The 24,966-nt window shown below is 38.6% G+C and overlaps 1 protein-coding gene across 1 annotated transcript in view; it reads right to left on the bottom strand.

The window, feature by feature from the left end:
• The window catches only part of UTRN (utrophin), a 494,831-nt gene that overhangs the window by 272,806 nt on the left and 197,059 nt on the right, over nucleotides 1-24,966 (bottom strand). The window contains exons 49-51 of the mRNA XM_042456820.1: nucleotides 23,985-24,190; nucleotides 13,664-13,818; nucleotides 4,705-4,894 (exon numbers count right to left, since the gene is read on the bottom strand). Of these exons, the coding sequence (XP_042312754.1) occupies nucleotides 4,705-4,894; nucleotides 13,664-13,818; nucleotides 23,985-24,190 (551 nt within the window). The remainder of the gene's footprint in view (nucleotides 1-4,704; nucleotides 4,895-13,663; nucleotides 13,819-23,984; nucleotides 24,191-24,966) is intronic.

The raw sequence follows: 24,966 nt of genomic DNA on the forward strand, positions 1-24,966 counted from the left end.
AGCTATCTAGATTATGCTTTAGACATGCATATCTGATTATTTTCAGATATTTTACATGGGTTGCAACTTTAGCATTACTTAGGATCACAGAATCATACAGCTGGAAGAAACCACAAGGGCCATCCAGTCCAACTCCCTGCCATGCAGCAATACACAACCAAAGCACTCCCAACATATGGCCATCCAGCCTCTGTTTAAAAACCTCCTAAGAACTTCTCTCAGAAACTGGGAGACATCTTCTGCTTCTTTCCCTTTTAAGCTGGCCTGTTTAAAACCCTGTCCATGGGAATGTGTTTATTACCTCTGGACCATGCTAATATGCTTCTTGGTTTCATATTCCCTCCCATGACTCCTTCTCTATATTTCCTTCACATTTTGCAAGTCCTTGGAACTAATGCTGCTTACTGCTTCTCAAGCCTTCTTAAAATAGAATGTTTTTTCTATCACATGGCCAAGAGCTTTTTTTGGACAGCTCACAATCACTCCTTTGCTAATGATGAATACTACTTCTATATCATTAGCACATGAATATTTAACATCATTCTATATCCACAGCTTTCCTATAGCTTTTTCCTACCATCATTTTTTCCAAATTATCATTACTCTTGATGTAATTCAAACTTGATGCCCACCATCTGGGTTTACATAAAAACTTTCAGTAAAATCCTATCTTAAAGTGAATTTCATCAAACTGTCAGAAATGATATCTGAATACCATCTTTTCAGGCAGTACCTCATTTTTGGTCGGCAATACTCAAAATACTCAGTTTCTTTAAAATGTTGCCTCTAGTGTATTTCATATTCTTATTCAACTGGACACCTTTTCCCTCATTTTCATTCCTCCTGAACACTATGGCACACACAAGAAATCAGGTCAGCACTAACCCCAAGGATAATTGCGAACAGAGCAGTAGAGACTTTAAATGTTTTGCTCTCAAGTATAAGTTTAACTGGAAGCCAGTACACTGACACCTATTCACTGTACACTCTTAAGATCCTCAAAATATCACAATTTCCCCCTTTCCCCTCAAAAACATTGCAGTCTATTTTCATGTAATTTTTAGAATTTACATGTACGTATGTCTTCCAGTACCCATGATACAAAGGATTGTAAGAAATTCTGAAACTGTGATACAACCTGAAATAACAGGCAGAAAAGAGAGACATAAGGAAAGTAATAATCTTAATAATATTTTCTACTTAATGAGTATAGCCTTTGGTTCATCTTCAAAACCTGAAAATTAAATGTGCCTTTATATAGGGAAGGCATTAAAGAAAATCACAAACTGTTAAGTCCAGGGTATGTTCTGAGGGACATACCAGCCATATTAGCCTTACCCTGGGCAATGGAAAAGATAAAACTAAAACTGATGGAGTTTTTTGTTTTGTTTTTGTTTTGGGGGGAATAAGAAAACAATTAAGTTTTTAAAATATAGTCAGTCATGTCCTCCTGGCGTTTGTCATAAGGATAGCATATAATAAACTATCAATTGTTTGTTTCCTTTTTGTGTGCATAACTGATCAAGCATACAGTAAAGCCTTATATGAACAAAACAAAACAAAAGTGGTATATGAATTATATATTATTCTTAAAATGTTTAAAGTATATATCCAAGAAACAACTACAACTAATTCAGAAGAAATTAGTCACAAGTGAGAATCTTTAGAACGCAGCTGCTGCAACATGCCTGTTGAAACATTTCATTCTGCTCATTTCCAACTAGTCACCCATCCAGCACTGCCTAGTTAATACTAATCTATTGCTCCCAGAATATGGAGTTCTGAAAAAACAATACAAAATACAAAAATTGCTATTTGTTGTGGAAAGGTTGTGTCAGTTTATTAAGCTCTGTTTTCCTAACAAACTGGACTATATTAGTTTATTACCAAGTTTGCTACTTTTCAGTAAACTGTCAGATACTTAGGCCATGCTTTCTTCATATATAAATACTGTTGGACTGCTCAAAAGAACAAGATTTTGTGCTGATTCTAACTGTTGTAGTGTATTATTTAAGAGAGATGCTAGGAAACTGTTTCAATGGTCCAAAACGCACTGCAGAAATCATCCAATTTGAGACCACTTTAACAGCCCTGGTTCAGTGCTAGGGAATCCTAGGAATTGTAGTTTATTGTGACAGCACAGCTCTCTGAAAGTGAAGGCTAAATGTCGCACAAAACTACAGTTCCCAGAATTCCCTAGCATTGAGGCCAAAGCAGTTAAAACAGTCTAACACTGAATTATTTCTGCATTGTGTTTTGGACTGTAGTGGACAAACTAGTTATCTATGGAAAGCCCACAAGCAGAATATGACAAATATAGGTTCAGCCTAGAAACACACAACATGTCAGAGAATTAGCAGCTGGGCATTCATTGTCTATTGTTGCTGCTACTGAATTACATTTCTTAGATGCCTTTTTTCTACTTTTAAAAAAAGCTCCTGGCATCTCATTTCACATTAGAGAGCTTGGATAGTTCCTTTTTACATGCAAACTCAAGATGAAGGAATGCTTGCATTGTCAGTTCTGCATATTTCTTACTAACAATTTATTGCTTGCTAAAAGCAAATATGATTTTGCTGACCATCAAACATTTTTTTCCTGTCATTGGCACTGCATGCACATGGCTAATCTAGACATTATGCATTTTTTCTCATGTATTTGTACAGTGGAAAGACTACATTATAGTAAATAATGAAGGGGAATTATTCAAGGAGAAGATGTATTAAAATATTTGGTTAAGATAGAAATAACTACAAAGAGTTTGCATGATGTAAATGGGGCAAACAAAGGATTCCATAATTATATAATACTTAATTATATTAAGTATTTTTCTTCAAACAGGACACTTTAAAATAAATATTGCATGATTTAACTATAGTATTGAACTACTAGAAACTGAAAGCCATAAATATACAACTTCCTCAAAGAAAACCAAACAATATCAGTATCAGTATAAATGTATTTTCACCTTGACTCTGAAAATATATCAGTAACCTGTCATAAAAATCATCAGCAAGAAAAGCACAATCACTTCTTGCAGAACTGAAAAAAGGAAAATGAGGCAGAAAAAGTTCAACCTATTGCTTGCAATATCTTTGTTAAGAGATCATAAACAAATCAGATTAAAAGTTACAGGAAGCTGAGAGGCATTCATTTGTTTTCCAAATAGTCTTAAATATACATTTGCCCTTGAATTATTTTGAGGCAATTTAGGTACAAAACAACCTTGCAATTTACTTTCAACTTCCAGGACCTCAGAGCCAATACTCTAAATTATTCATTGTTCCAGCATTAATGAGTGTGATGGCCAAATTTTTCAGATCCTTAGAATGAAATGCAGGAACTATGAGTAAGCCTCATCTGGGTGCGAACCAAAGGATTATGAAGCAATAAAAAGAAGCTCTATGGTTGTTAATAGATATAGGGTAGCTGCACTACAATTATGTATTTTAATAACAAATGGACCAAAAAGGGCAAATTTTATTAAATAAATGAATACAAAACCAAAGAAAAAGTTTCACTAAAATGTATAACTGTGAACACACTAAGTACTGTACTTGTTTTGTGCCTTCAAATCATTGCCAACATATGGTGACCCTAAGACAAACCTATCACTGGGTTTCTTGGCAAAACTTGTTCAGATGGGGTTGCATGTCCCTTCCTTTGAGACTAAGAGAATGTGACTTGTCCAAGGTCACCCAGTATGTTTCCATGGCTGGGTGGGGATTTGAACCCTGTTCTCCAGAGGCATAGTCCAATGCTCAAACCACTACACCATGCTGAATTTCAAAGTTTATTGTGGTGTTGTTGTGTGCTTTCAAGTCATTTCAGACTTATCGAGACCCTACGGTGTTTTCTTGACAAGATTTGTTTACAAAGGGCTTGCCTTTGCCTCCCTCTGAAGTTGAGAGAGTGTAACTCGCCAAAGTTCACCCAGTGGGTTTCCATGGCTAAGTGGGGATTTAATCTCTGGTCTCCAGAATCTTAGTCCACTCTCAAACCACTACACCACACTAAGAGAGCAAGGCTCTCTTAGGGACCTTGCTTATTAGTAAATCACAAGAAATGTATAATACACGCAACAGCAACAGCTATCAGCCAACAATGCTTATTACTTCCAAAGAAATGGCTAAAGAATGGGGCCTTCATTGCTCCAGAATAGAACCTTCCCTTCTGAAAAATTGTTCTTGATGCCAAATTCAGGTTCATGTGATTTACGGAAGATCCCATAAATAGCCTGTCAGTTCAAGATTTGTAGTACAGAAGTATTACAAAAGAGCACAGAAAGGCTTGGAAGGTTACCCCATAAGCTCCAACAGGCTACAAGGGAATACTTTCTTCTAACTAAACGACTTAAAATCTGATTTTTCCAAAAACAAACAAAAAAAGGCATGGAAAACGTTTGCTCTGTGCAGATTTCATTGAGACATACACTCAATTTTAACAGTTTGCCTTACTCGCAATACCACCACCCACCTTTGGAGCTCTTCCATTGCTATGCGAAGACCATCCTTTTCCAGGATCCATTCAACCTGCCAACCTGTTACAAAATGCATACGTTTTCCTGGCACGTTAGTCTGAACATATTTTGTCTCCGACTTCCACCTACTGGCTTCATCTTACTATTTTTATCCTTACTTGAACATTTTGTGTATATAAAAGCTAGGTCAAATATTTTAATTAATGAACTCGCCATGCTTTTACCTCCATCTGCTTTTTCAGTTCCCTTCCTGAAGAGTTGTCCCGAAGAGCAGGTTCCCGTTGTGATGCATCTGCAAGGACATTAACAGTAGCTTCTGCTTCTTGTAACCACTTGAGAAAATTTTCAAGGTCTTTGAGCAAGGCATGTACTGTTTTCAGGTCAGCTTCCAAAGCATTCTGCCTATTAACGGTTCTGCAAGGAGAGAAAATAACAACAGAAAATAAAAATTAAAAGTGATCAATTCTGTTCTCATTTGACGTGTGGTACTAGAGGAGAGTTCTATAGATACCATAAACCCACCAAAAGGACAAATGAATGGTTTCAACAGCAATCAAGCCCAAATTCTTGCTAGAAGTCAACATGATTGAACTCATGCTATTGTACCCTAGAAACACCACGATTCATGGGAAAGACAATAATGTTTTATCAAGTGCAAAACAGTAGGAAAAGAGGAAGACCACACCACTGGTGGATAAATTTGATCAAGGAAGAAGGCACAGTCTGCCTTCTGCAAGACCTGAACAGAGTAGGTGATGACCAGGACACTTGAAGGTGTCTGGCCTCTATAGGCTCCATAAGCCAAAGTCAGTTTGATGGCCAAAAAAAAAAAAAAAAAAAAAAACCAGCATGGTTCATTCTTCAAGTGTTTGAATACAGTTCCACAGGTACTATAAAGCAATTGTTAAGGGTTCCAGAAGCTAGATCTACTACCACCACCCAGAGGGCCTTTTCTACCTCGGCCCCCAAGCTCTGGAACTCGCTCCCCGGCGAGCTCTGCTCGGCCGCCTCGCTGGACCAATTCAAGAAGGGGTTGAAGACATACTTGTTCCAGCAGGCATACCCCTGACCCCTGAAGTACTCCACCCCTCCCCTCTCAACAGCATTGGAAGCTGGCTTGAGATTTTTTGGGGTGAAAATGTAACTGTGTTTTATCTTGTTTTTATTGTTGGTTTTTTATTGTATTGTGGATGTTTTTAACCATGTTGTTAAACCGCCTTGATCTTTGGAAAGGCGGTATATAAATAAAATATTATTATTATTATTATTATTATTATTATTATTATTATTATTCCAAAGAGAGTATTAATAAGTTTTAAATTTATTTAATAAAACTCAGCATTCCTTTTCTAACCACAGCAAAAGTGTGGAAACCAACAACCCAATTTGGGGAGATGGTTAAAGAAGCAAATAGATTTCCCAAATGAATGAAAACAACTCCCTAATGTACTATATACAGTACTGAACAAACCACAATGCTGTAAAAAATAGCAAATGTGTTCTTTGATTCCAACCACTCTTAAAGGATGAGTGTTTACACTTCTATCCCTCTTGCCACTTAAGAGGACAGCTTGTTGAAATATCAAGTAAATATCTGCTTCTCTCTTCACCTTGACTGAGTTTCATGTTTCCAAATTGAGCAATTTTATGTAACATGGCCAACTGAGATAATCCAATTCTTACATACAATATTTTGGCATGTAAAGAAAGGAACACCAAGCCTGTGGGCTGTATCCAAAGCAGGACGTCTGCTGATGTAACCAACAGAAATGGGATGGTCAACCTCTCTAACCCACTGCAGCACATCATAGAATCCTAGAATCATTTAGTTGGAAGAGACCACAAGGGCCATCCAGTCCAACTCCCTGCCATGCAGGAAAACACAATCAAAGCACGCCCAGCAGATGGCCATCCAGCCTCTGTTTAAAAACCTTCAAAAAAAGGAGACTCCACCACAATCCAAGGGATTGTGTTCCACTGTTGAACAGCTTTTACTGTCTGGAAGTTCCTCCTAATGTTGAGGGGGAAGCTCTTTTCCTGTAGTTTGAATCCATTGTTCCGGGTCCTATTCTCTGGAGCAGCAGAAAACAAGCTTGCTCCATCCTTAATATAACACCCCTTCAAATATTTAAATAGGGCTATCATATCATCTCTTAACCTTCACTTTTCCAGGCTAAACATCCTCAGCTCCTTAAAGTCTCTAATCATAAGGCATGATTTCCAGATCCTTAACCATTTTGGTCACTATCCTCTGGATACACTCCAGCTTGTTAACATCCTTTTTGAATTGTGATGTCCAGAATTGAACACAGTATTCCAGGTGAGGCCTGACCAAAGCAGAATAGAGTGGCACTATTACTTTCCTTGATCTAGGTACTTTACTTTTATTGATGCAGCCTAGAATCGCATTGGCTTTTTTAGCAGCCACATCACACTGTTGGCTCATGTTCAACTTGTGGTCTACTATGACTCCTAGATCCCTTTCACATGTACAGTTGTCAAGACAGATATTCCCCTTATTTATTTGTTTGTTTGTTTGTTTGTTTGTTTCTCCCTGTTAAAATTCATTTTGTTAATCTTGGTCCAGCTTTCTAATCTATTAAGGTAATTTTGAATTTTGATCTACTCCTAATTTAGTGTCATCTGCAAATTTCATGACCATGCACTCTATTCTTTCATCCAAGTCATTGGTAAAGATATTGAATAGTACAGGGCCCAGGACAGAAACCTGTGGCACCCCACTTCCCTCCAGGATGAAGAGGAGCCATTGCTGAACATCCTTTAAGTTTGACCAGTTAGCCAGTTATACATCCACCTAACAGTTGCATTGTCTAGCTCACATTTTACTGGTTGCAGGAGATATTTTAATATTACTGCAGGACCAAACAGTTGCAGTTGGGGGTGGATTTTTGAGATACTCAAAAACACTGAATATATTACATTTTTTAACCTGTTCACAATGGTTCAAGAGCAGACTCCCTTCCTAAGAGTTCTTGCCTTTAATGAAAATAACTGTTCTATCTTATTCTGAATATAATTAAACAATTGTATTATTAATTAAATAGTGTTTTACTTTTAATTTTGGCACAGTAAACTTAGAAACTTTATATTTATAAACTTGCTTATAATTATTATCCAAATTTCTATTTCCTTCCATGTAAGTATCTGTATTCTTAAGTTCTTTTACATATATGAATCTTAATTCTTCTGTTCTTTTGGTGACCCTAAGGTGAATGTATCACAGGGTTTTCTTGGCAAGATTGGTTCAGAGAGGGTTTGCCTTTGTCATCCTCTGAGACAGAGTGTGTGACTTGCCCAAGGTCACCCAGTGAGTTTCCATAACTGCATGGGGATTCAAATCCTGGTCTCCAAAGTGTTGGTACAATGCTCAAACCACTACACCACATTTGCTCGCTCTCTCCCAATTAGTGAACCCAAACAACAACTATGATGGATAGGGAAACCCTCTGAAGGCAGATGCCAGGCTGCAACGGGGGGGGGGGGGGGGAGCACACAATTGGTTAGATTCCTGTCAGATCTATAGTGTCTATGATAGTTTGTACACACTGTAGAAGGACAGGAAGTTCACAAGTTTACAAGACAGCATCCATTTGCACCTAAGAAAGACTGTCACATTTATAAACTCTTTATTCCACTGTGTTGCCTTTTAACACAATGCCCACCTCGTGATATTGCAAGTAAACACTTTGCAAATTTCATGTCACATGAGATCTCAGCCATTTGAGAACTACATGCTAGATAGAGTTTAAACAGGACTGATAATCAATTAGATATTTAAGTAATCAATTAAGTTGAAGGCAGTATATTACCAATATTTTAATACAGGCTAGTTCCTGAGATGGAGAAGCAAATGCAAGCTGGATTCCAATTTAACAAAAACATTGATTAAATGCTTGAAGGAAAGGTCATGAACATTTTCCTTTTTTCAACTCCAATAAACACACAAAAACCAAAAGAGTCTAAGAAAGCACACTGTGCTGTTAACAGTTACAATTATTTGTGTAGCAATTACACAGAGAGACCAATTAAAATTGACCAAGGCTTCACTTAACAAATCTACCTACTAAATCAATTAAAAGTGGCAGCTTGGACTTCACAGATTCTGTGGCCCATTAACCACTGTATCTCAGCACTTTTTTTTTAACTATAGTGTTTCCCACATCAAGCTTAGAAACAAGTGTTTATCAAGTATACTACCAAAAATTTTTTTACAAAAAGAACTTTAACTATTCACAACCAGAAGTAGTTATGAATATATTTTTAATTTGAATAGAACAGAGGTGGACAGCCATGACCAGGGTTTCAACTTCACATCCTCCCAGCAAGGGATGTCTCTTGTCCAACCCAGAAATTATGTGATGTTGTTTCTAGATCTGGTTTTCATGTGCATGCATGGCGGGGAGGTGACCCTAAAAAAAACCTGCGCAGTGTGGCTTGACTCTGCATGGTGCAGGCAGACTGTGGGTGTTCAGACCGCCTTGGGAACAGGTCGTGCAGACAGCAGGCTTTTGACCCACTTTATGAAAACACAGGATCAAGACACTTTTTCCTGCCCATCTGCTCTGGCCCTTGGTTGGAATTAGCAATCCTTTGACAATGTTACTATCCTGTCCAGAGGTATACAGACTGGGAATGTGGGAATTCCCTTTTCACTACTGCAACACAGTTTAATAAACGTTTTCTTTGACTTCAAAGTGACTTAGAACATAAGCTAAAACAAATACCACTAGAAGAATATGTAGTCCAATAGCTTTTTTAAATCAATCAATCAATCAATCAATCAATCAGTAATCCCATTAGAAACGCTAATTTAAAATATTTTGTAATAAAAAAAACCTTCTACAACAGCAAATTAACAGCTGAATACCTAGCTAAATAAAAAGATATTTGCTTGACAGTGGAAAGAGAGTAGAAAAGGGGCCAATCTAGTATTGTTTGGGAGTATCTACCTGAATGACCTCCTGTGCACCTCATCAAATATACCTTTCATGGTCATGGGACAGAGAGAAAATTTGTCTGAAGATTTTATTAATAGTTAGACAGGCTCATATAAAGAGGTATGGTATTTCAGGGATTTATTATGTCATAACCTTCACTTTGATTTGTGTCTAGAAACTGACCAGTAGTAAATTACAGTTCTGCAACATGGGATTTCTATCTGTCCTGTAAACCAGTACCAGCCAGCAGTATATAAGCTTATCAGAAGCATTTCCAGCCCAATCCAGAGAACGGGCTGAGATTGGAATGGGATGGGATGGAACAGGGGAGAACAGGTGTTATTGCATAGATTTTGCCGTCAATGAGGCCGGGAGTCCCCAAACTTATCCCCAGCTGCTCTATGGCCGCCGATTTTGAAGAATGGAAGCTTTCCATTCTTCAAAATCGGCAGCCTAAGCAGGACTTGGCAACAGCTTGGGGACACCCAGTGGCAAAATCCATGCAATAACATCCATCCCCCGCCCCTCGCCCAGTGCCATCCCATTCTGATCCCTGATAAGCTTAATAGTCTCAGCACTTTGGACTGGTTGCAGTTTCCAAAAGATAATATTACAGTAATTCAAATAGAATATAATCAAGGCATGTGTTCCATGGCCAGATATAACACTTTCAGGAATGGGCATAACTGCAATTGTGTAAATGCACTCTCGGCTATCACCAAAACCTGGACATCCAGGCTTAGGATTGAGTCGAGTACACCCAAGCTACAAGCATGCATCTTTAGGGGCAATAACCTCCCTTGAAATTTGATTGAAAGGATAGATAACATTGGGTGTTATTAACATACTGGTGATAGTGAACCCCTAAACTTTGGAAAACCTCTCCCAGAAGGTCTATATATGTGTTAAACAGAATGGAAGCATGTTGTACAGGCATCCCTCAACAATACCTTCTCAGTGTATCCCTCCAAGGACTAGAGCCTGCATAAAACACTGCCACTAAGTTCCATCTTAACAAGAAGATGCTATTTTAAAAATCCTTCCAGCTTTCACTCCCCCCCCCCTACTCTGATTAAGTAGAGTTTAGCTATTTTTTAAAATGTCTAGACAGGAAACAAGAAACGTAAAATGCATTAATTGTGGTTACAGAGATATGGATAAATTACCATGGTCTTAATTCTGAAGTACAAGCAAATATTATTCACTGTGTAGCATACCTAATTTCCAAAGCCCCTCAGATTTGAGAGGGCAATCACTTTTAATGCCAGTAGTTTTAAAATCACTTGGATCAATATAACAAGCTGACACACTTTGAATTGTTTGGATTTAAAGAAGCTTCAGATACAAAGTGTTGCAGATTTTCAGGACCTCTTTATACACAGGCCACAAACATTTTATCTATCCGTTGAGAACTAAAATTTTATATTGTGCGGCATTCCTAATGGAAAGGACCCTTGCCCAAGTCAGTTGCCAGCTTCTGCCAGAAAGGGTTTGCTGTATTTATGTATAAAGGTACAATTCTCAAGTAACAGGTTCCTCCACTTTCCAGTCAACAGCCCTCTACTTCATTCTCAGAGATACAGTATCGTTTATTCAATGCTATTTGCATTTTTGGTGTTTGGTTTTTTTTTTTTATTGCTTGCTCACTTTTGTCTGCTTGGCTTCCTTTAAAATAAATTTGAAGACACTGAATCCATCACTGAATCTCAGTACAAATTACTTCATGCTGAATCACTCCAAGTATGTTGGCCAGATTTTTAACCTTCATGCCAAAAGAAATTAGTCATTTCCTACTATAATATTACTTTATGCTACAACTACCGCTACTTTTAAGAAACATCGAGGAGACTAAGAATGAGTACAACTATTTTTTTTAAGTGCATCAGGTTTGATTGATAATTTGAAATGCACATATTTCAAGCCTGGAACAGTTTCTCTCACGTTTTAACATAGTGAAAGTGACAGCATGGATGGAACATGCAGACTCATGAAAAAGCAGACATGAAAACAAACCATTCACTCATCTCCAGAGGAAATCCTTTTCAGGCTAAAGGAAAACTATTCAAGGTAGCAAAGCAAGCAATAGCTGGAGGCAGAAGCATAACATTTCACAAAGAAGCAATTATGGTTGAACAGCAGAAAGTTTATTTTCAACCTGGAAAAATCACTAACATTTTTCCTTCCAGGATCAGCTGGGGGGAGGGCTCTGTAATGTAAAATATTAAAAATAAAGACATCAGAACCATTTTTCAAAATAGAATTCAAAGACATACACATGTTAGTCTGGAATATCAGTGTGCAAAGGAATCTTAGTACCTCTGACACTAATTGAGGGAAAGAAACATCTTTAGATGCATGTGAGGAAGTAGACTAAGGCCCAAAGCAGATGGGCCAAAAGGATTGCTCTGGGATCGTGCAGACACTATTTGCATCAGGACCGCAACAACTGCACAGTCCCCATCCTAATGCAGACCACCACTGCAGTCCTAATCAGGCTGATGGAAAGAGTGAATTATATCCACTCCTTTTTGGTCCAGTTCTTTGACCTCAGCACAGCCCCAACGTGGCTTGAAGCCACGTTATTTTGCCCATCTGTTTCAGGTCAAAGTCTATGGACACTTATGTTACAAACTTTTCTCTTAGCTAGCCTCAAAGGTGCTAGAAGACACCTTTGTATTTCTCAAAGTGTAAGGCTTTCCTATAGAGGAGAAAAGACTTCCTTTGAGGGGATTATTAATAGAGGAAAAGGAGATACATCTGCAAGGCAGTTGTCTATTCTCACTGTGTTATTGCTCTGGAAGGATATACATTAGGACTTATTCTAAAGTAGGACTTAAACATATTGCACACCCATTATCTTCTTCTTTAATTGTCATCTGACAGGATCAGATACTGTATATCAAAATCATTTATTCATTTCACTTACACTGAACTAGACATGAACAGACATGATGATTCTTGCCCTAACAGATCAAATGAGCTTCTGACACTACAATAGCTAGGGTGGAACCTAAAAGTATAGTCTTCTTTCAAACATTTCTCACATATGACTTCAAGAGCAATTGAAAATGTTCTGCTTTTCAGAAAATACTACCATTATTTTCACAACAGACATTGTTGGCCTCATTGATAAGGCTGTCATAAAGAGCTGTTGTTTCATGACCATAGATCAAAATCAAGAGAGTCCTCCTTTCACTCTGTTGTAAGCAGGCCCCTGCTCACCTTGAATCAAGTTTCTTGGTTTTCCTTTTCTTCAATGTTTGAATAATCTTCCCTAGAGCACAGTGGGAGAGGTTCTCTACTGGCCACTACAGAACATGCATTTGTGTTGGGGATGGAATTTGAAACATATTTTCCAAGGAAACTCAGTCTGTTTTTTCTGTTAAGATCTCTAGAAGGAACATATACTTAGTATGGGTCTCGCAACCACCTTCACCTCTTAAGATATGGAAAACTGGAGAGATACATATGGTGTGAATGTTCTGAAGAGCTCCATCCCTTTCAAGGCAACCAATGGAATACTTGGTTATCCTACTCAGTGCTGTCAACATACAGGCAAATTTGATTAGCTACAAATCACTGTGATACCAGCTAGTTTAGTACAGTTACCTGGTTTGGCTAGGATTGGCTATACAGTATGACTATTTATGATAAGAATGCAGGAATGAAAAAAATACTGTTTACAGCTCTCCTTATTAAACACAAAAACTGTCACTAAAGCAAAAGCAGAAGTAGTGAAATGATGACAATGAACAAGATGACTACATTCCTACACTATGGTCCCAAAGTACTATTTTACATCCCAAACCTAAAAAAGGCATGTTATTAGTGTACCCTAACAACATTGGTGCCTACTTTTCCTTTGCCTTCTTCTCAATCAGTATAACCTTTTTCACTAGAAGTGTTTGGTAAGAGGTTCTTGATGATACAGCCCTGTATATATAAAATACATATAGCTTCCGAAGTGCCTTTATCTCAGGAACTTGAGAACACTAGTATACCTGGATTCAATATGAATAAGAATGCTAACCAGCTTTGTTTTGCCGATTATATCAAGGGAAAGTTTCAAACCCACCATTAATTTAATTTAATTTAATTTAAATGTAGCTGACATGGTGGTAAGGGAGCTCTGAGTTTAGATCACATAATATTTTTATGTGACATATATAGCAATAGACATGCACATATAAAGCAACAAAACTTTGGGAAATCTGTTGACACATACCTTTGTTTCAAATTAATCCATGATGTATTCAAATGATCCATAATTTCCTTTACTTTTCTTGTGTCATCACTACTGTGTTCTTGAAGAAGTTTATTTGAAAGATCATTGAATGGATTCATCTTGGCATCACCTTTGTCTAGATCTTGTATCAATATCTAAGCAGCAAAAACATCAGTGTCAATATTTACAAGCAAACAAATGTAATAGTAAAGTAAAACTACTAGTCAAAATACTAGGTTTTTTTTATTAGTTGGTTTTTAATCTTATACTTTTAATCTTGTTTTAAAGGGGGGTACTGTATATATATAGTTGTATTTTAACTTGCTGTACACCGCTTTGATTGCTTGGCAAAAAGCGGGATAGAAATAAAATTATTATTATTATTATTATTATTATTATTATTATTAGCCAAAAATGTTCTACCATACCCTGGTTACCTTTTTTGTTTAAATAATATAACTTAATAAAACACAGAAAACTACCAGAAATGAAAACCCAGGAAGAAAGATTTGCTCAACAGTGATATCAGTTCTTTATATCATGCAAATGTGAACCATAAGGAATTCTCCAGCTTAGGGCAAAGCCATCTACTATATACCCCAATCTCACAGGGCAGAAGAAAGTAATTTGATCCATTCATGTTACACACACACACACACACACAGAGAGAGAGAGAGAGAGAGAGAGAGAGAGCAGGGGTGATAAAATAGCAGTTCTAGCAATGCACTTGTTGGGGGGCGGGAAGGGAGTCTCAACAGAATATTACCACAGTGGAGGCAAATGTATCTTGTAATGAACATTTCTCTGCAGTGCTTTACCAACAACTGTTAGGAATCAAGCCAGTATGTGGCAAAATATGCAGATTAAGGGGAGAACTAAAGAGAAACCAAGGAGAGTCAGGAAGAATAGGCAAAATTCAGAGAGAAACATGATATAGCAAGACATAAGCAAAAAGAACGGTAAGAAAACTCAAGATGCAGCTAGGGAGCTATGACTAACCCTCAAGTCACTGCTCATTTCTTTTCATAAGGATTGCAGTGAGGTTTTTAAAAAGCAGTGATATTCAAAAGACTTAAGATAAACCTGTATTTCAAGATAGAGCCACCATAATCAACCATTGCTGATGTGATTCGAGGGGTGGGGTTCAGAAGCAGCATGTCCAGTTTATGATTGCTCTTCCTCATGCTTGTCATTGCCCTACTCTGCAATAGAAAGTCACCAGAGCTGACCCTTTCCCATTTGTAATGTCTCTAGTTCTATTTAGGATAAAATGCTTGAGGATGATATGGTGCCCTGTGGTAATGGCTCCTGCTGCTTGCTAGACTGAATCTACTTTACAACTGAAGGAACAGAAATGAGTATTCATCCCTTTCTTGTTAACCTCTTCTAACTCTGCCTGCCAACGAATGAAAGAAGCTACAACACAAGCAATTTGCTCTTCCCACCAAAAGGAGAATGGAATTTAATAATATAATGATAATAAAATTTATTTATATACCGCTATTCCATGGATCATAGCGGTTTACAGCATCTGAATCTTCACATTTGAATCTTAATAAACAGCATCTACCAGCGTCACTATAACTATATATTTTGGTTCTAGTATCAGATGTGTGCCCGATGGAAAACCTCTTGCCCAAAGGGCTTACTAATGTAGACACAAAGGACAAAGACAAAGAGACTGGTTTTTAAAAATAGGCTATATGGAGTATTCAATCACTTAAAGAACTCTCCTAAGGCATTTTTGTAGATCAGAATTATTAACAATTTTTCAGATATCTACTGCCTAGCCTTAAAACGTATATCTAAGCCATCATAAATAATACGTAGATGTGTCCTACAAGAAGAATGTTTAAATTAGCTTACTTGCTAATTAGCTTACTTGCTGTTCACCGCTATGATCTTTGGAATAGCGGTATATAAATAAAACAAATTATTATTATTATTATTATTATTATTATTATTATTATTAAATAATTTGTCATCCAAATAAAAGAGTTACATAATGCAGGTGAATCATTCTGCCTGGTCATTTATAGAGAATAAATTTTATATAGCCCTATAATGAAAAAAATGTTTACTTTTTCTCCTCTGTGTAGTATTCTTGATGTTTATGAGTGGTATACAGTTGTCCCTCCATATTCGCTAGGGTTAGGGGAACAAGACCCCTGTGAATATGGAAAAACCGCAAATAACAAAAACACCATGTTTTTTACCTGAAGGACACCTCTCTAGGAATCTCTAGGTCCTCCAGTGCAACTCTGTGGTCAATGTCCAACATACACTGACCATAGAATGGCACTGGAGTAGCTACAAATGGTCTTTCAGTGCAACTTTTATTTAAAGTTGACCACAGGCACTGGAGGGCCTAGACAGTCCTAGAGAGAACATATTAATGAAATCCGTGAATAATCAAATCCGCAAATATCAAAGCCGCAAATATGGAGGGATGACTGTATTTCTTACAGGAGTTTAAAATGATATTATTCACTATGAAAATCTACTACTGCAAAACTATGCATGAAACAAAAATAACTCTGCAATTAGAGATAAAGAAATGCAAATTACTAGAAGCAAAATAATATGATTTCCCAACATCTATCTGCTAAGTCCTAGAATCATCCAAAGCAAGGGTGAGAAGAATAACAAGCAGATTTATTAACAAACAGATTTTTTTCATATCACAAAGCTTTTGTCTTCTCTTTTTCTTTGCCCGAAACTGAGTTGTAGTTAGAACAAACTGATAAAACAAAGCAGTTTAACTGCACAAACTAACCACTGCCTCAAAGACAATTTCATTGTCCAAAAGGTGGAGGAGGCAACACGGGGATCAGCTAGATCTAATCCTAACCAACAGGGATGACCTAGTAAATGGGGCACAAGTAGTGGGATCCTTAGCTGGGAGTGATCATGTTCTCCTGGAGTTTGTTATACAGCGGAAAGGGGAAACCAAGCATAGTCAGACACGTATTCTAGACTTTAGGAGAGCTGATTTCAGTAAACTTAGGGAAATACTGGGGGTGATCCCATGGTCAGGAATACTAAAAGAGAAGGGAGTTCAGGATGGATGGGAGTTTCTCAAAAGGGAGATACTGAAGGCACAATTTCAAACTGTTCCAACGAGGAGGAAAAATGGGAGATGTCTCAAGAAACCAGGATGGATGACTAAGGAACTTTCAACTGAGCTATCTTTTAAACGGAACATGTATAAGAAATGGAAAAATGGGGAAATCACCAAAGAGGAATTCAAACAAATAGTTAGCATGCGTAGGAGTAAAGTCAGAAATGTTAAAGAGCAGAACGAACTCAGGCTTGCTAGAGAAGTTAAGAACAATAAAAAGAGCTTTTTTTGGGTATGTCTAGGCTTGCCATATCCCGCCTGGGGGTGGGACTTTCCCGGTTTGGGGTGGGTCCGCACAGTCCCACCTCAGTTTGACCCTGACCCCGGGACGCCCCCCCCAGCGAGGCCCTGGAGGCGGCTCCGCAATCACGGAGTCCTCCAAGGCCTCTCTGGGGCTTGGGAGACGCTGTCTCCCAGGCCCCAGGGAGGCCCTGGAAGCGGCTCCGCGATCGGGGAGCCAACCAAGGCCTCCGACCGCTCCTCGGTCGGAGCTCCGGCCGCGGGGTCCTCCAACGCCTCCACGAGGCAGGGGAGGAGAAGGAGGCCGCCTGCCATCGCGGAAATCGCCGCAATGAGGAGCGGCCCCCACCTCCTTCCCGGCCTGCGATCAGGCCGAGGCTTCCTCCCAGGCCGGGAAGGAGGAGGAGGCCGCTTCCCACCGCGGCCATCACCGCGATGAAGAGCGGCCCCCGCCTCCTTCCCAGCCTGGGAGCAGGCAAAGGCTTCCTCCTAAGCTGGGGAGGAGGAGGGGGCCGCTTGCCACCGCGGCGATCGCTGCAATGACAGGCAGCTCCCACGCTCCTTCCCAGCCTGGGAGCAGGCTGAGGCTTCCTCCCAAGCCAGGAAGGAGGAGGAGGACAAGGTTTAAAAATGTAGGACCTTTTTTTTTTTTCCAATTTCCTGGCCAGTAAATAAAAAAGGTCTTACATTTTTAAACCTTGTCCTACATTTGTCCCGGTTTGGAGGTCCTCAGTTATGGCAACCCTAGGTATGTCCATAGCAAAAAGAAGAAGAAATTGTAGGGCCACTGCGTGGAGAAGATGGAGAAATGCTAACAGGAAGAAGGGAAAAGTCAGAACTACTCAACACCTTCTTTGCCTCAGTCTTCTCAGAAAAGAAAAAGGATGATTAATCTGAGGAAAAAGGAGCAGAGGACACAATAGGGGAAATGCAGCACAGAATAAAGAAAGAGGTAGTAGAGGAATATCTGATTATCTAAATAAATTTAAGTCTCCAGGATGAACTACATCCAAGGACTTTAAAACAACTGGCAAATGTAATCTCAGAACCACTGGCAATAATCTTTGAGAACTCCTGGAGAAGAGGAGAAGCCCCAAAAGACTGGAGGAGTGCAAACGTTGTCCCCATCTTCAAAATGGGAGAAAAATAAGACTCCAATAATTATTGGTTAATTAGTCTGATATCAATAACAGTAAAGATTCTAGAGCATATCATTAAACAGAGAGTTTTTAAATATTTAAAAAGCAATAAGTAATCACAAAAAGTCAACATGAGTTTCTGAGAAAGAAGTCATGCCAGACTAATCAGGTCTCTTTTTTTGATAAAATGACCAACTTGGTAGATGAAGGAAATGCTGTAGATATAGTGTATCTTGATTTCAGTAAGGCCTTTAGCAAGGTCCCCCATGATATTCTTGGAGACAAGCTGGTAAAATGTGGGCCAGAAAATCTGACTGTTAAGTGGATTGTAACTGGTTGACCAGCTGAATCCAAAGGGTGCTCAGCAATGGTTTTTCTTCATTTTGGAGAGAAGTGGCCAGTGGGATGCCACAGGGTTCTGTCTTGGGCCCAATGCTATTCAACATCTTTATCAATAACTTGGCTGAAATAATAGGGAGCATCCTTATCAGATTTGGAGATGACACCAAATTAGGAATAGCTAATAACCCAGAGGACAGGATGAAATTCAAAATGAACTAAATAGATTAGAAAGCTGGATCAAAGCTAACAAAATGAATTTCAACACACAGAAATGTAAAGTACTACACTTAAGGCAATAAATAAATAAATAAAATGCATGGATACAGGATGGGGGACACCCAATTAACGAGACTGTGTGACAGGGATCTAGGAGTCCTAGTAGAGCATAAGTTGAACATGAGTCAACAGTGTGATATGGCAGCTAAAAGGCTAATATGATTCTAGGTTGCATCGACAGAAGTATATTGTCTAGATCAAGGGAAGTAATAGTGCCACTCTATTCTGCTTTGATCAGGCCCTGGAATACTGTGTCCAGTTCTGGGCACCACAATTCAAAAAGGATATAAACAAGCTGGAGTATGTCCAGAGGAGGGCAACCAAAATGGTGAGTCTGGAAACCATGTCCCACAAGGAGAGACTTAGGGAGCTGAGTATGTTTAGTCTGGAGAAGAGACAGTTAAGAGGTGATATGATAGCTCTGTTTAAGTATTTAAAGGGGAGTCATATTGAGGATGAAGTAAGCTTGTTTTCTGCTGCTCCAGAGACTAGGTCCCAGGACAATGGATGTAAGCTCCAGGAACAGAGATTCCACCTCAACATTAGCAGGAACTTCCAGACAGTAAAAGCTGTTCAACAGTGGAACTAATTCCCTCAGAGTGTGGTGAGTCTCCTTCTTTGGAGGTTTTCGAACAGAGCCTGGATGGCCATCATCATCATCATTCTTTATTTATATAGTGCTGTAGATTTACAAAGTGTTGTACATTCAAACAATAAAATCGATAAAAATTAAACCTGCCATACACTGTACAAAATACAGTGCACCCACGTCACATGCAGGTGTGCTTTACGAGGCTTTCAGCATATGCTGAAAGCCATGCAGGGCGTAAGGGGTGGCACGTCCCATAGGGATTAATAAGGCGTGTGCCCATGGCACACACCCACACCGCTGCGCCACCACATGCACAAGCCCCATTCATTTAAATGAGGCTCGAACATACATGTAATTTGCTTTACATGGGGGAGTCCAGAACGGATCCCTCGCATAAAGCAAGGGTGCACTGTACATTTAAACAACAGATAATAATACAAGATAGAATTAGATATAAAAGCAGACAACAAATTAAAAATATCAAATATCAAATCAAATCTGTCAGGGGTGCTTTGATGGTGAGTTCCTGTATGGCAGGGGGTTGGATGGGATGACCCTTGTGGTCTATTCCAACTCTATGATTCTATGATTCACTCATTGGTTCCACATTGGATAAATTGATTATTTTTCCTTGCAGAGGAAAGAAAGGGCAACAATAACAGAAAGTAATGGTAGGAACTATTCAGGATAAAAGGGAAATACAGTTTAGGATGCACCCACATGGATGTGTGCATATCCATGCCCACACACACACACATAGAGCGCCCATTGGCAAACATTTGCTATAGATTATGCTTTCAATAGCTCTACTTTTACAATTCAAATCAGTTGTAAACTAGGAAATAAATATCTGCTGAATAAAGGGAAATTAATTATCAGGATAAGAATAAGTGAAATTAACAGTGGAATCCATGAAGGCACACCTGTCCTGCGCAAAATTCAAGAGGGATATTGACCAGCTGCAGCATGTCGAGAGTAGGATGACCAAAATGGTGAAAATCTAGAAACCATCCCCTAGAAGTGTGGCTTAGGGAACTGGGTATGTTTAGCCTGGGGAAGAGGAGATTAAGAGATGACATGATAGTCACATTTAAATATCTGAAGGGATGTCATATTGAGTGTGGAGTTAAACTGCCTTGCATCCATTGTTCCACATATTAGGACACAAAGCAATGGATGCTAACCCAAGAAAAATAGGGATTCCACCTCAACAATAGGAACACTTTCCTGACAGTAAGAGCACTTTGATAGCAGAATAGGCTGCTTCAGAGTGTAGTGGAGTCTCCTTCTATGACAAGCTACAGGTAAACTACTTTTAAGTATCATGTTTGCAAAATGTTTATTCCTCTTCCTGTCTTCAAAAAGAAACACCCAAAAGAATTACCAATAATTTCTCTAGAGTTTTTCTCCAACCTTAATTCATTTTACAAAATCCAGTGATATTATGCACATTGGTCTCTCTTGCAACATACAAAAATATTAAAAGTTATGAGTTGTTCGGCTTTATTTGATTGCCTGATATTGATGTAGAATCCTATATCTATTGCAATAATTGAATGAAATGTTCTCCAGAACACACTATGCTCCTGACAGACATTCACTTCTGGATGTTAAATTTCAGTACATGGTAATAAAACGCATTTATTGGCAAAACCTTCATTTAGCTTTATTAGCTCACTACCTCAGAAACCTTTCATACAATATCAAGGAATTATAGTAAGTATTTGAAAAGCTTATTGCAAATATATTCCATAATTTATAACTTAAAATGTCTTTGCTTAAATAAACACAGAACATTTATTGAAAGATACTTGTTACGGAAGTTACCCTTCTGAGAGAAGTACTATTTTGAAATAGAGAATTAAGGCTGATGTATCTGTTGAGAAAATGATATCCTTTGTCATGAAGTAATTTTTTAAAAATGCACATACAAAACTGTATAACACATTGTCTTAGCCTGAAAAACACCAATTCACAGAAAGACAGCAAAATAGGGAGAAGGGTTATATGTTGTTAACTGCCATCAAGTTGATTTTGACTTATGTCAATCTTATGAATAAGAGACCTCTAAGTCACTGTATTATTACCAGCCCTGCTCAGGTCTTGCAGACTCAGGATCATCTGTTCCTTGGTTGAGTCCATCTATCTGTAGTGTGGTCTTCCTCTTTTTCTATTACCTTTCACTTTGCCAAGCATCATTTTCTTTTCTAATGAGTCATACCTTCTCATAATATGTCCAAAGAACAATTGTCTCAGCTTGGTGGTCTCGACTTCTTAGTTCAGGCTTCATCTGCTCTTGGACCCATTTATTTGTCTTTTTGGCAGTCCAGGGTATTTGCAGAACTCACCTCCAGCCCCACATTTCAAATGAGTTTATTTTCTTCCTATCACTTTCTTCACTGTCCAGCTTTCACAACCATTGCTGTTGTTTGCCTTCGAGTAGTTTCCAATTTAAGGTGACTCTAAGCTATCCTTTCAAATACTGGTCTTCTTCTGATTCTTGACCTCAGTCTCCATTCCGATTAATGACTAAACCAAGGTACAGGAAGGGTTTTATTATTATTGTTCTCTCAATGTCTTCATTGTTTCCTTACTGTAATCCTGCCTTTGCACTTTGTTGCTTGACTTTCTTCAGTAGTTCCAAGTTTTTCAGTAGTTCCAAGTCTTTGTTATTTTCTGCTAGTATAATGGTGTCATCTGCATATCAAACTTCCTCTGATTTTCACACCTCTAATCCAGCTTTATGAAATCTTCTGCACACAGATTAAACAGACAGAATGATAAAATGACACCTCTAGCCAACTGGAAGTCATTCTGTTTCTCCTTATTCTGTCCTGGCAGTGGTCTCCTGACCTGAGTATAACTTATGATCAGTTAAGTTGCATAATCAAATGCTGTGACACACAGACACACTGTGAATTTTTTGGTGTGCACCATTATCCAATGTATGCTTGCAACATGATCTCTAGTGCCTCTTCTTTTTCTAAGCCCAGCTTGGACACATTGACATTTCATGCTCCTTATATGCTGAAACTTTTAGTTGTAAATTTTTGATCATCAATTTGATTGTATGTGAGATTAATGCAATGGTTACTACTATCCCTGGAGTCTCCTTTTTTGGGGAGCTGGAATGTATATTGAGTGTTTGTGGGCCACTCTTTTATTTTCCATATTTGTTGGCAGACTTTAGTTGTAATCTGAATGGATTCTGTTTCTGTTATTTAAAACAACTCTACTAGTATGCCATCATTTTCTAGTAACTGATTTCTTCCAACTGTTGTAAGTGCAGCTTCAGCTCTACTTTCTAAAATTGTGGATTCATCTTCAAATGGTTATGCCTTCAATGAATCTGCCATTTTCCACTCTTTCATATAGTTCATATAGTTTCATACACTATTATTTTCATTGTCTTTTTAGTTCTTGATCATGTAATGTGTATGTGTGCTTGTTGTATAGCAACCCTCTTCTTGAATTTCCTTTTGATTTCTCAGATCTTGTGGAAGAGGTTTCTTGCTCTTCCTTTTTTTGTTTCTGCACTCATTATTATATAGTCCTCCTTGCCCCAGAACACATGTCATTGTTGGATTCAGGATTCGGAGTCTTTCTGTCCCCTTTTGTTTCTCATCCGTCTTTAACTTCCTGAAGAGTTTCATCTGTCATCCAATAAAACTGTGCTTCCTTTTATGCTGTGAATAGTGTCTTTTTGCATTTTTTCCTCACACCATCCCTGACTTTGGTTCAGAGTTTTTCTGGCTCTGAGTAAATTAGACTTAATAGTGCAAATCTGTTTTTACTTTTTCACTAAATTCTATAACAGTGATGGCGAACGTTTTAGAGACTGAGTGCCCAAGCTGCAACCCAAAACTCACATATTTATTGCAAAGTGCCATGTCTCTCTGGCTTTCTAGTAACAAACTCTGGCAAACTCTGTGCTGGGGTGATGGTGTGTGTGCCCACAGAGAGGGCTCTGAGTGCCACCTCTGGCACTAGTGCCATAGGTTCGCCACCACTTTTCTATAAGGATGTTCTTCAGGTTGTCTTTAGACATGATGATATATTCTTTGGCTGTACTCTAAATTTTGATATTACCAGTTCATGGTCCGTACCACCATCTGCTCCTGCTGTTTCCCTTTTTCACCAGAGAGAACAGAGCTTCTCCATCTTCTGCTTCCAGTGATGTAGTCAGGGTGGAATATTATCAGTACGCTGCTGACACCCAAATCTGTTTCTCTATGGCTGAGACTGCTTCAGTGACCAAAGAGGGCATCTCCCCTCTGAATGACTGCCTGATATCAGTAATGGATGGGATGAAGGAAAACAGTCTCAAGCTGAATCCAAACAAAATGGAGGTATTTGTGATAGGTAACCCCAACCCAGGTATGGAGATAAGTTTCCCAATACCATAGAAAGTTAGTGCCATGGAACTTTCCCCAAATGAACCAATTTTCTATGAGCAGACAGATTTTAGGTGAAACAATATTCAATCATACCTTGCAATCTGCAAAAACACAATACAATATCCTATTTCAAAAAGTGATCGAACTGTGACACACAAAAAATGTTGGATTTATAAATCCTGAGAGGCAAACAATAGCATGCATTTGAACTCACTTTGTTTTCAGAGATTTGCTTAGTAAGTTTTTCTTTGGGTGTTTGTAAAAGAGCATGAAGATGTATCTCATATTGTCCAATTAGGTTCTCCATTTCTTGTTTCAGGTCATCCCACTTCATGCTGTCAGAAAGCATGCGTCTTAACTGGTGTTGGCGTACTTCCACCCCATGCTGAGTATTATCCCATTGATTCTTCAATTTCTCCACTGAAATAGACAACACAGAAACATCTGACCACATGAAAACATGCTCTAGATATTTTGTTATCATCCATCTGTTACCCAAAGTATAGAAATCACTAAGCCAATCTTGAGTCCTGAATATGTCATAATGCACATGGACAGATCATAGACCTTCCCCATTTATCACATGGGGCATTCCATCTATACACTTGGGTTCCCTTTGATGTTCTCTCTCTCTGAAACACTTGCACATGCTATAAGCATAAACAAGTGTTCATATTTGACTTTGGCAGTCGCTCCTCTCAAATTGGTACTAGCCTGTAAACAGATAACGTAACTCCCACAGATCAGCACAGACCTCTGTGTTACATACTTCCCTTCATCCTGGATTCTGTAACATTTCATGAGTCAACTGTAAGTTTTCATTATTTTTAGCAATCAGTAATGTATACATTACTCTAGCTGTCATGCTTCTGAGAAACCACCACTTCTTTCTTTCTTTTCCAGGTCCAATCCACACTGCAGAAATAATCCAGTTTGGCACTGCTTTAACTGCACTGATACAATGCTAGGGAATTCTGGAAACTAGTTTTGTCAGAAATCTCTGGTGTCATACTAAACTAGCACTGAACCAGGGCAGTTAAAGTGGCATCAAACTACAGTAGATTGTTTCTGCAATGTGGATAGGACCTTTGAGAAGGAAAAGAAAAATCCTCTTCTTCCTACCAGCTGGACTTTTGCAAAAAGGCACACCCACATCAAAGGTGCACCTCACTTCTGCCTGTGCAAAAGCCAATGGG

The sequence above is a fragment of the Sceloporus undulatus genome, chromosome 1 (assembly GCF_019175285.1).
Source record: "Sceloporus undulatus isolate JIND9_A2432 ecotype Alabama chromosome 1, SceUnd_v1.1, whole genome shotgun sequence".
Lineage (NCBI taxonomy): Eukaryota > Metazoa > Chordata > Lepidosauria > Squamata > Phrynosomatidae > Sceloporus > Sceloporus undulatus.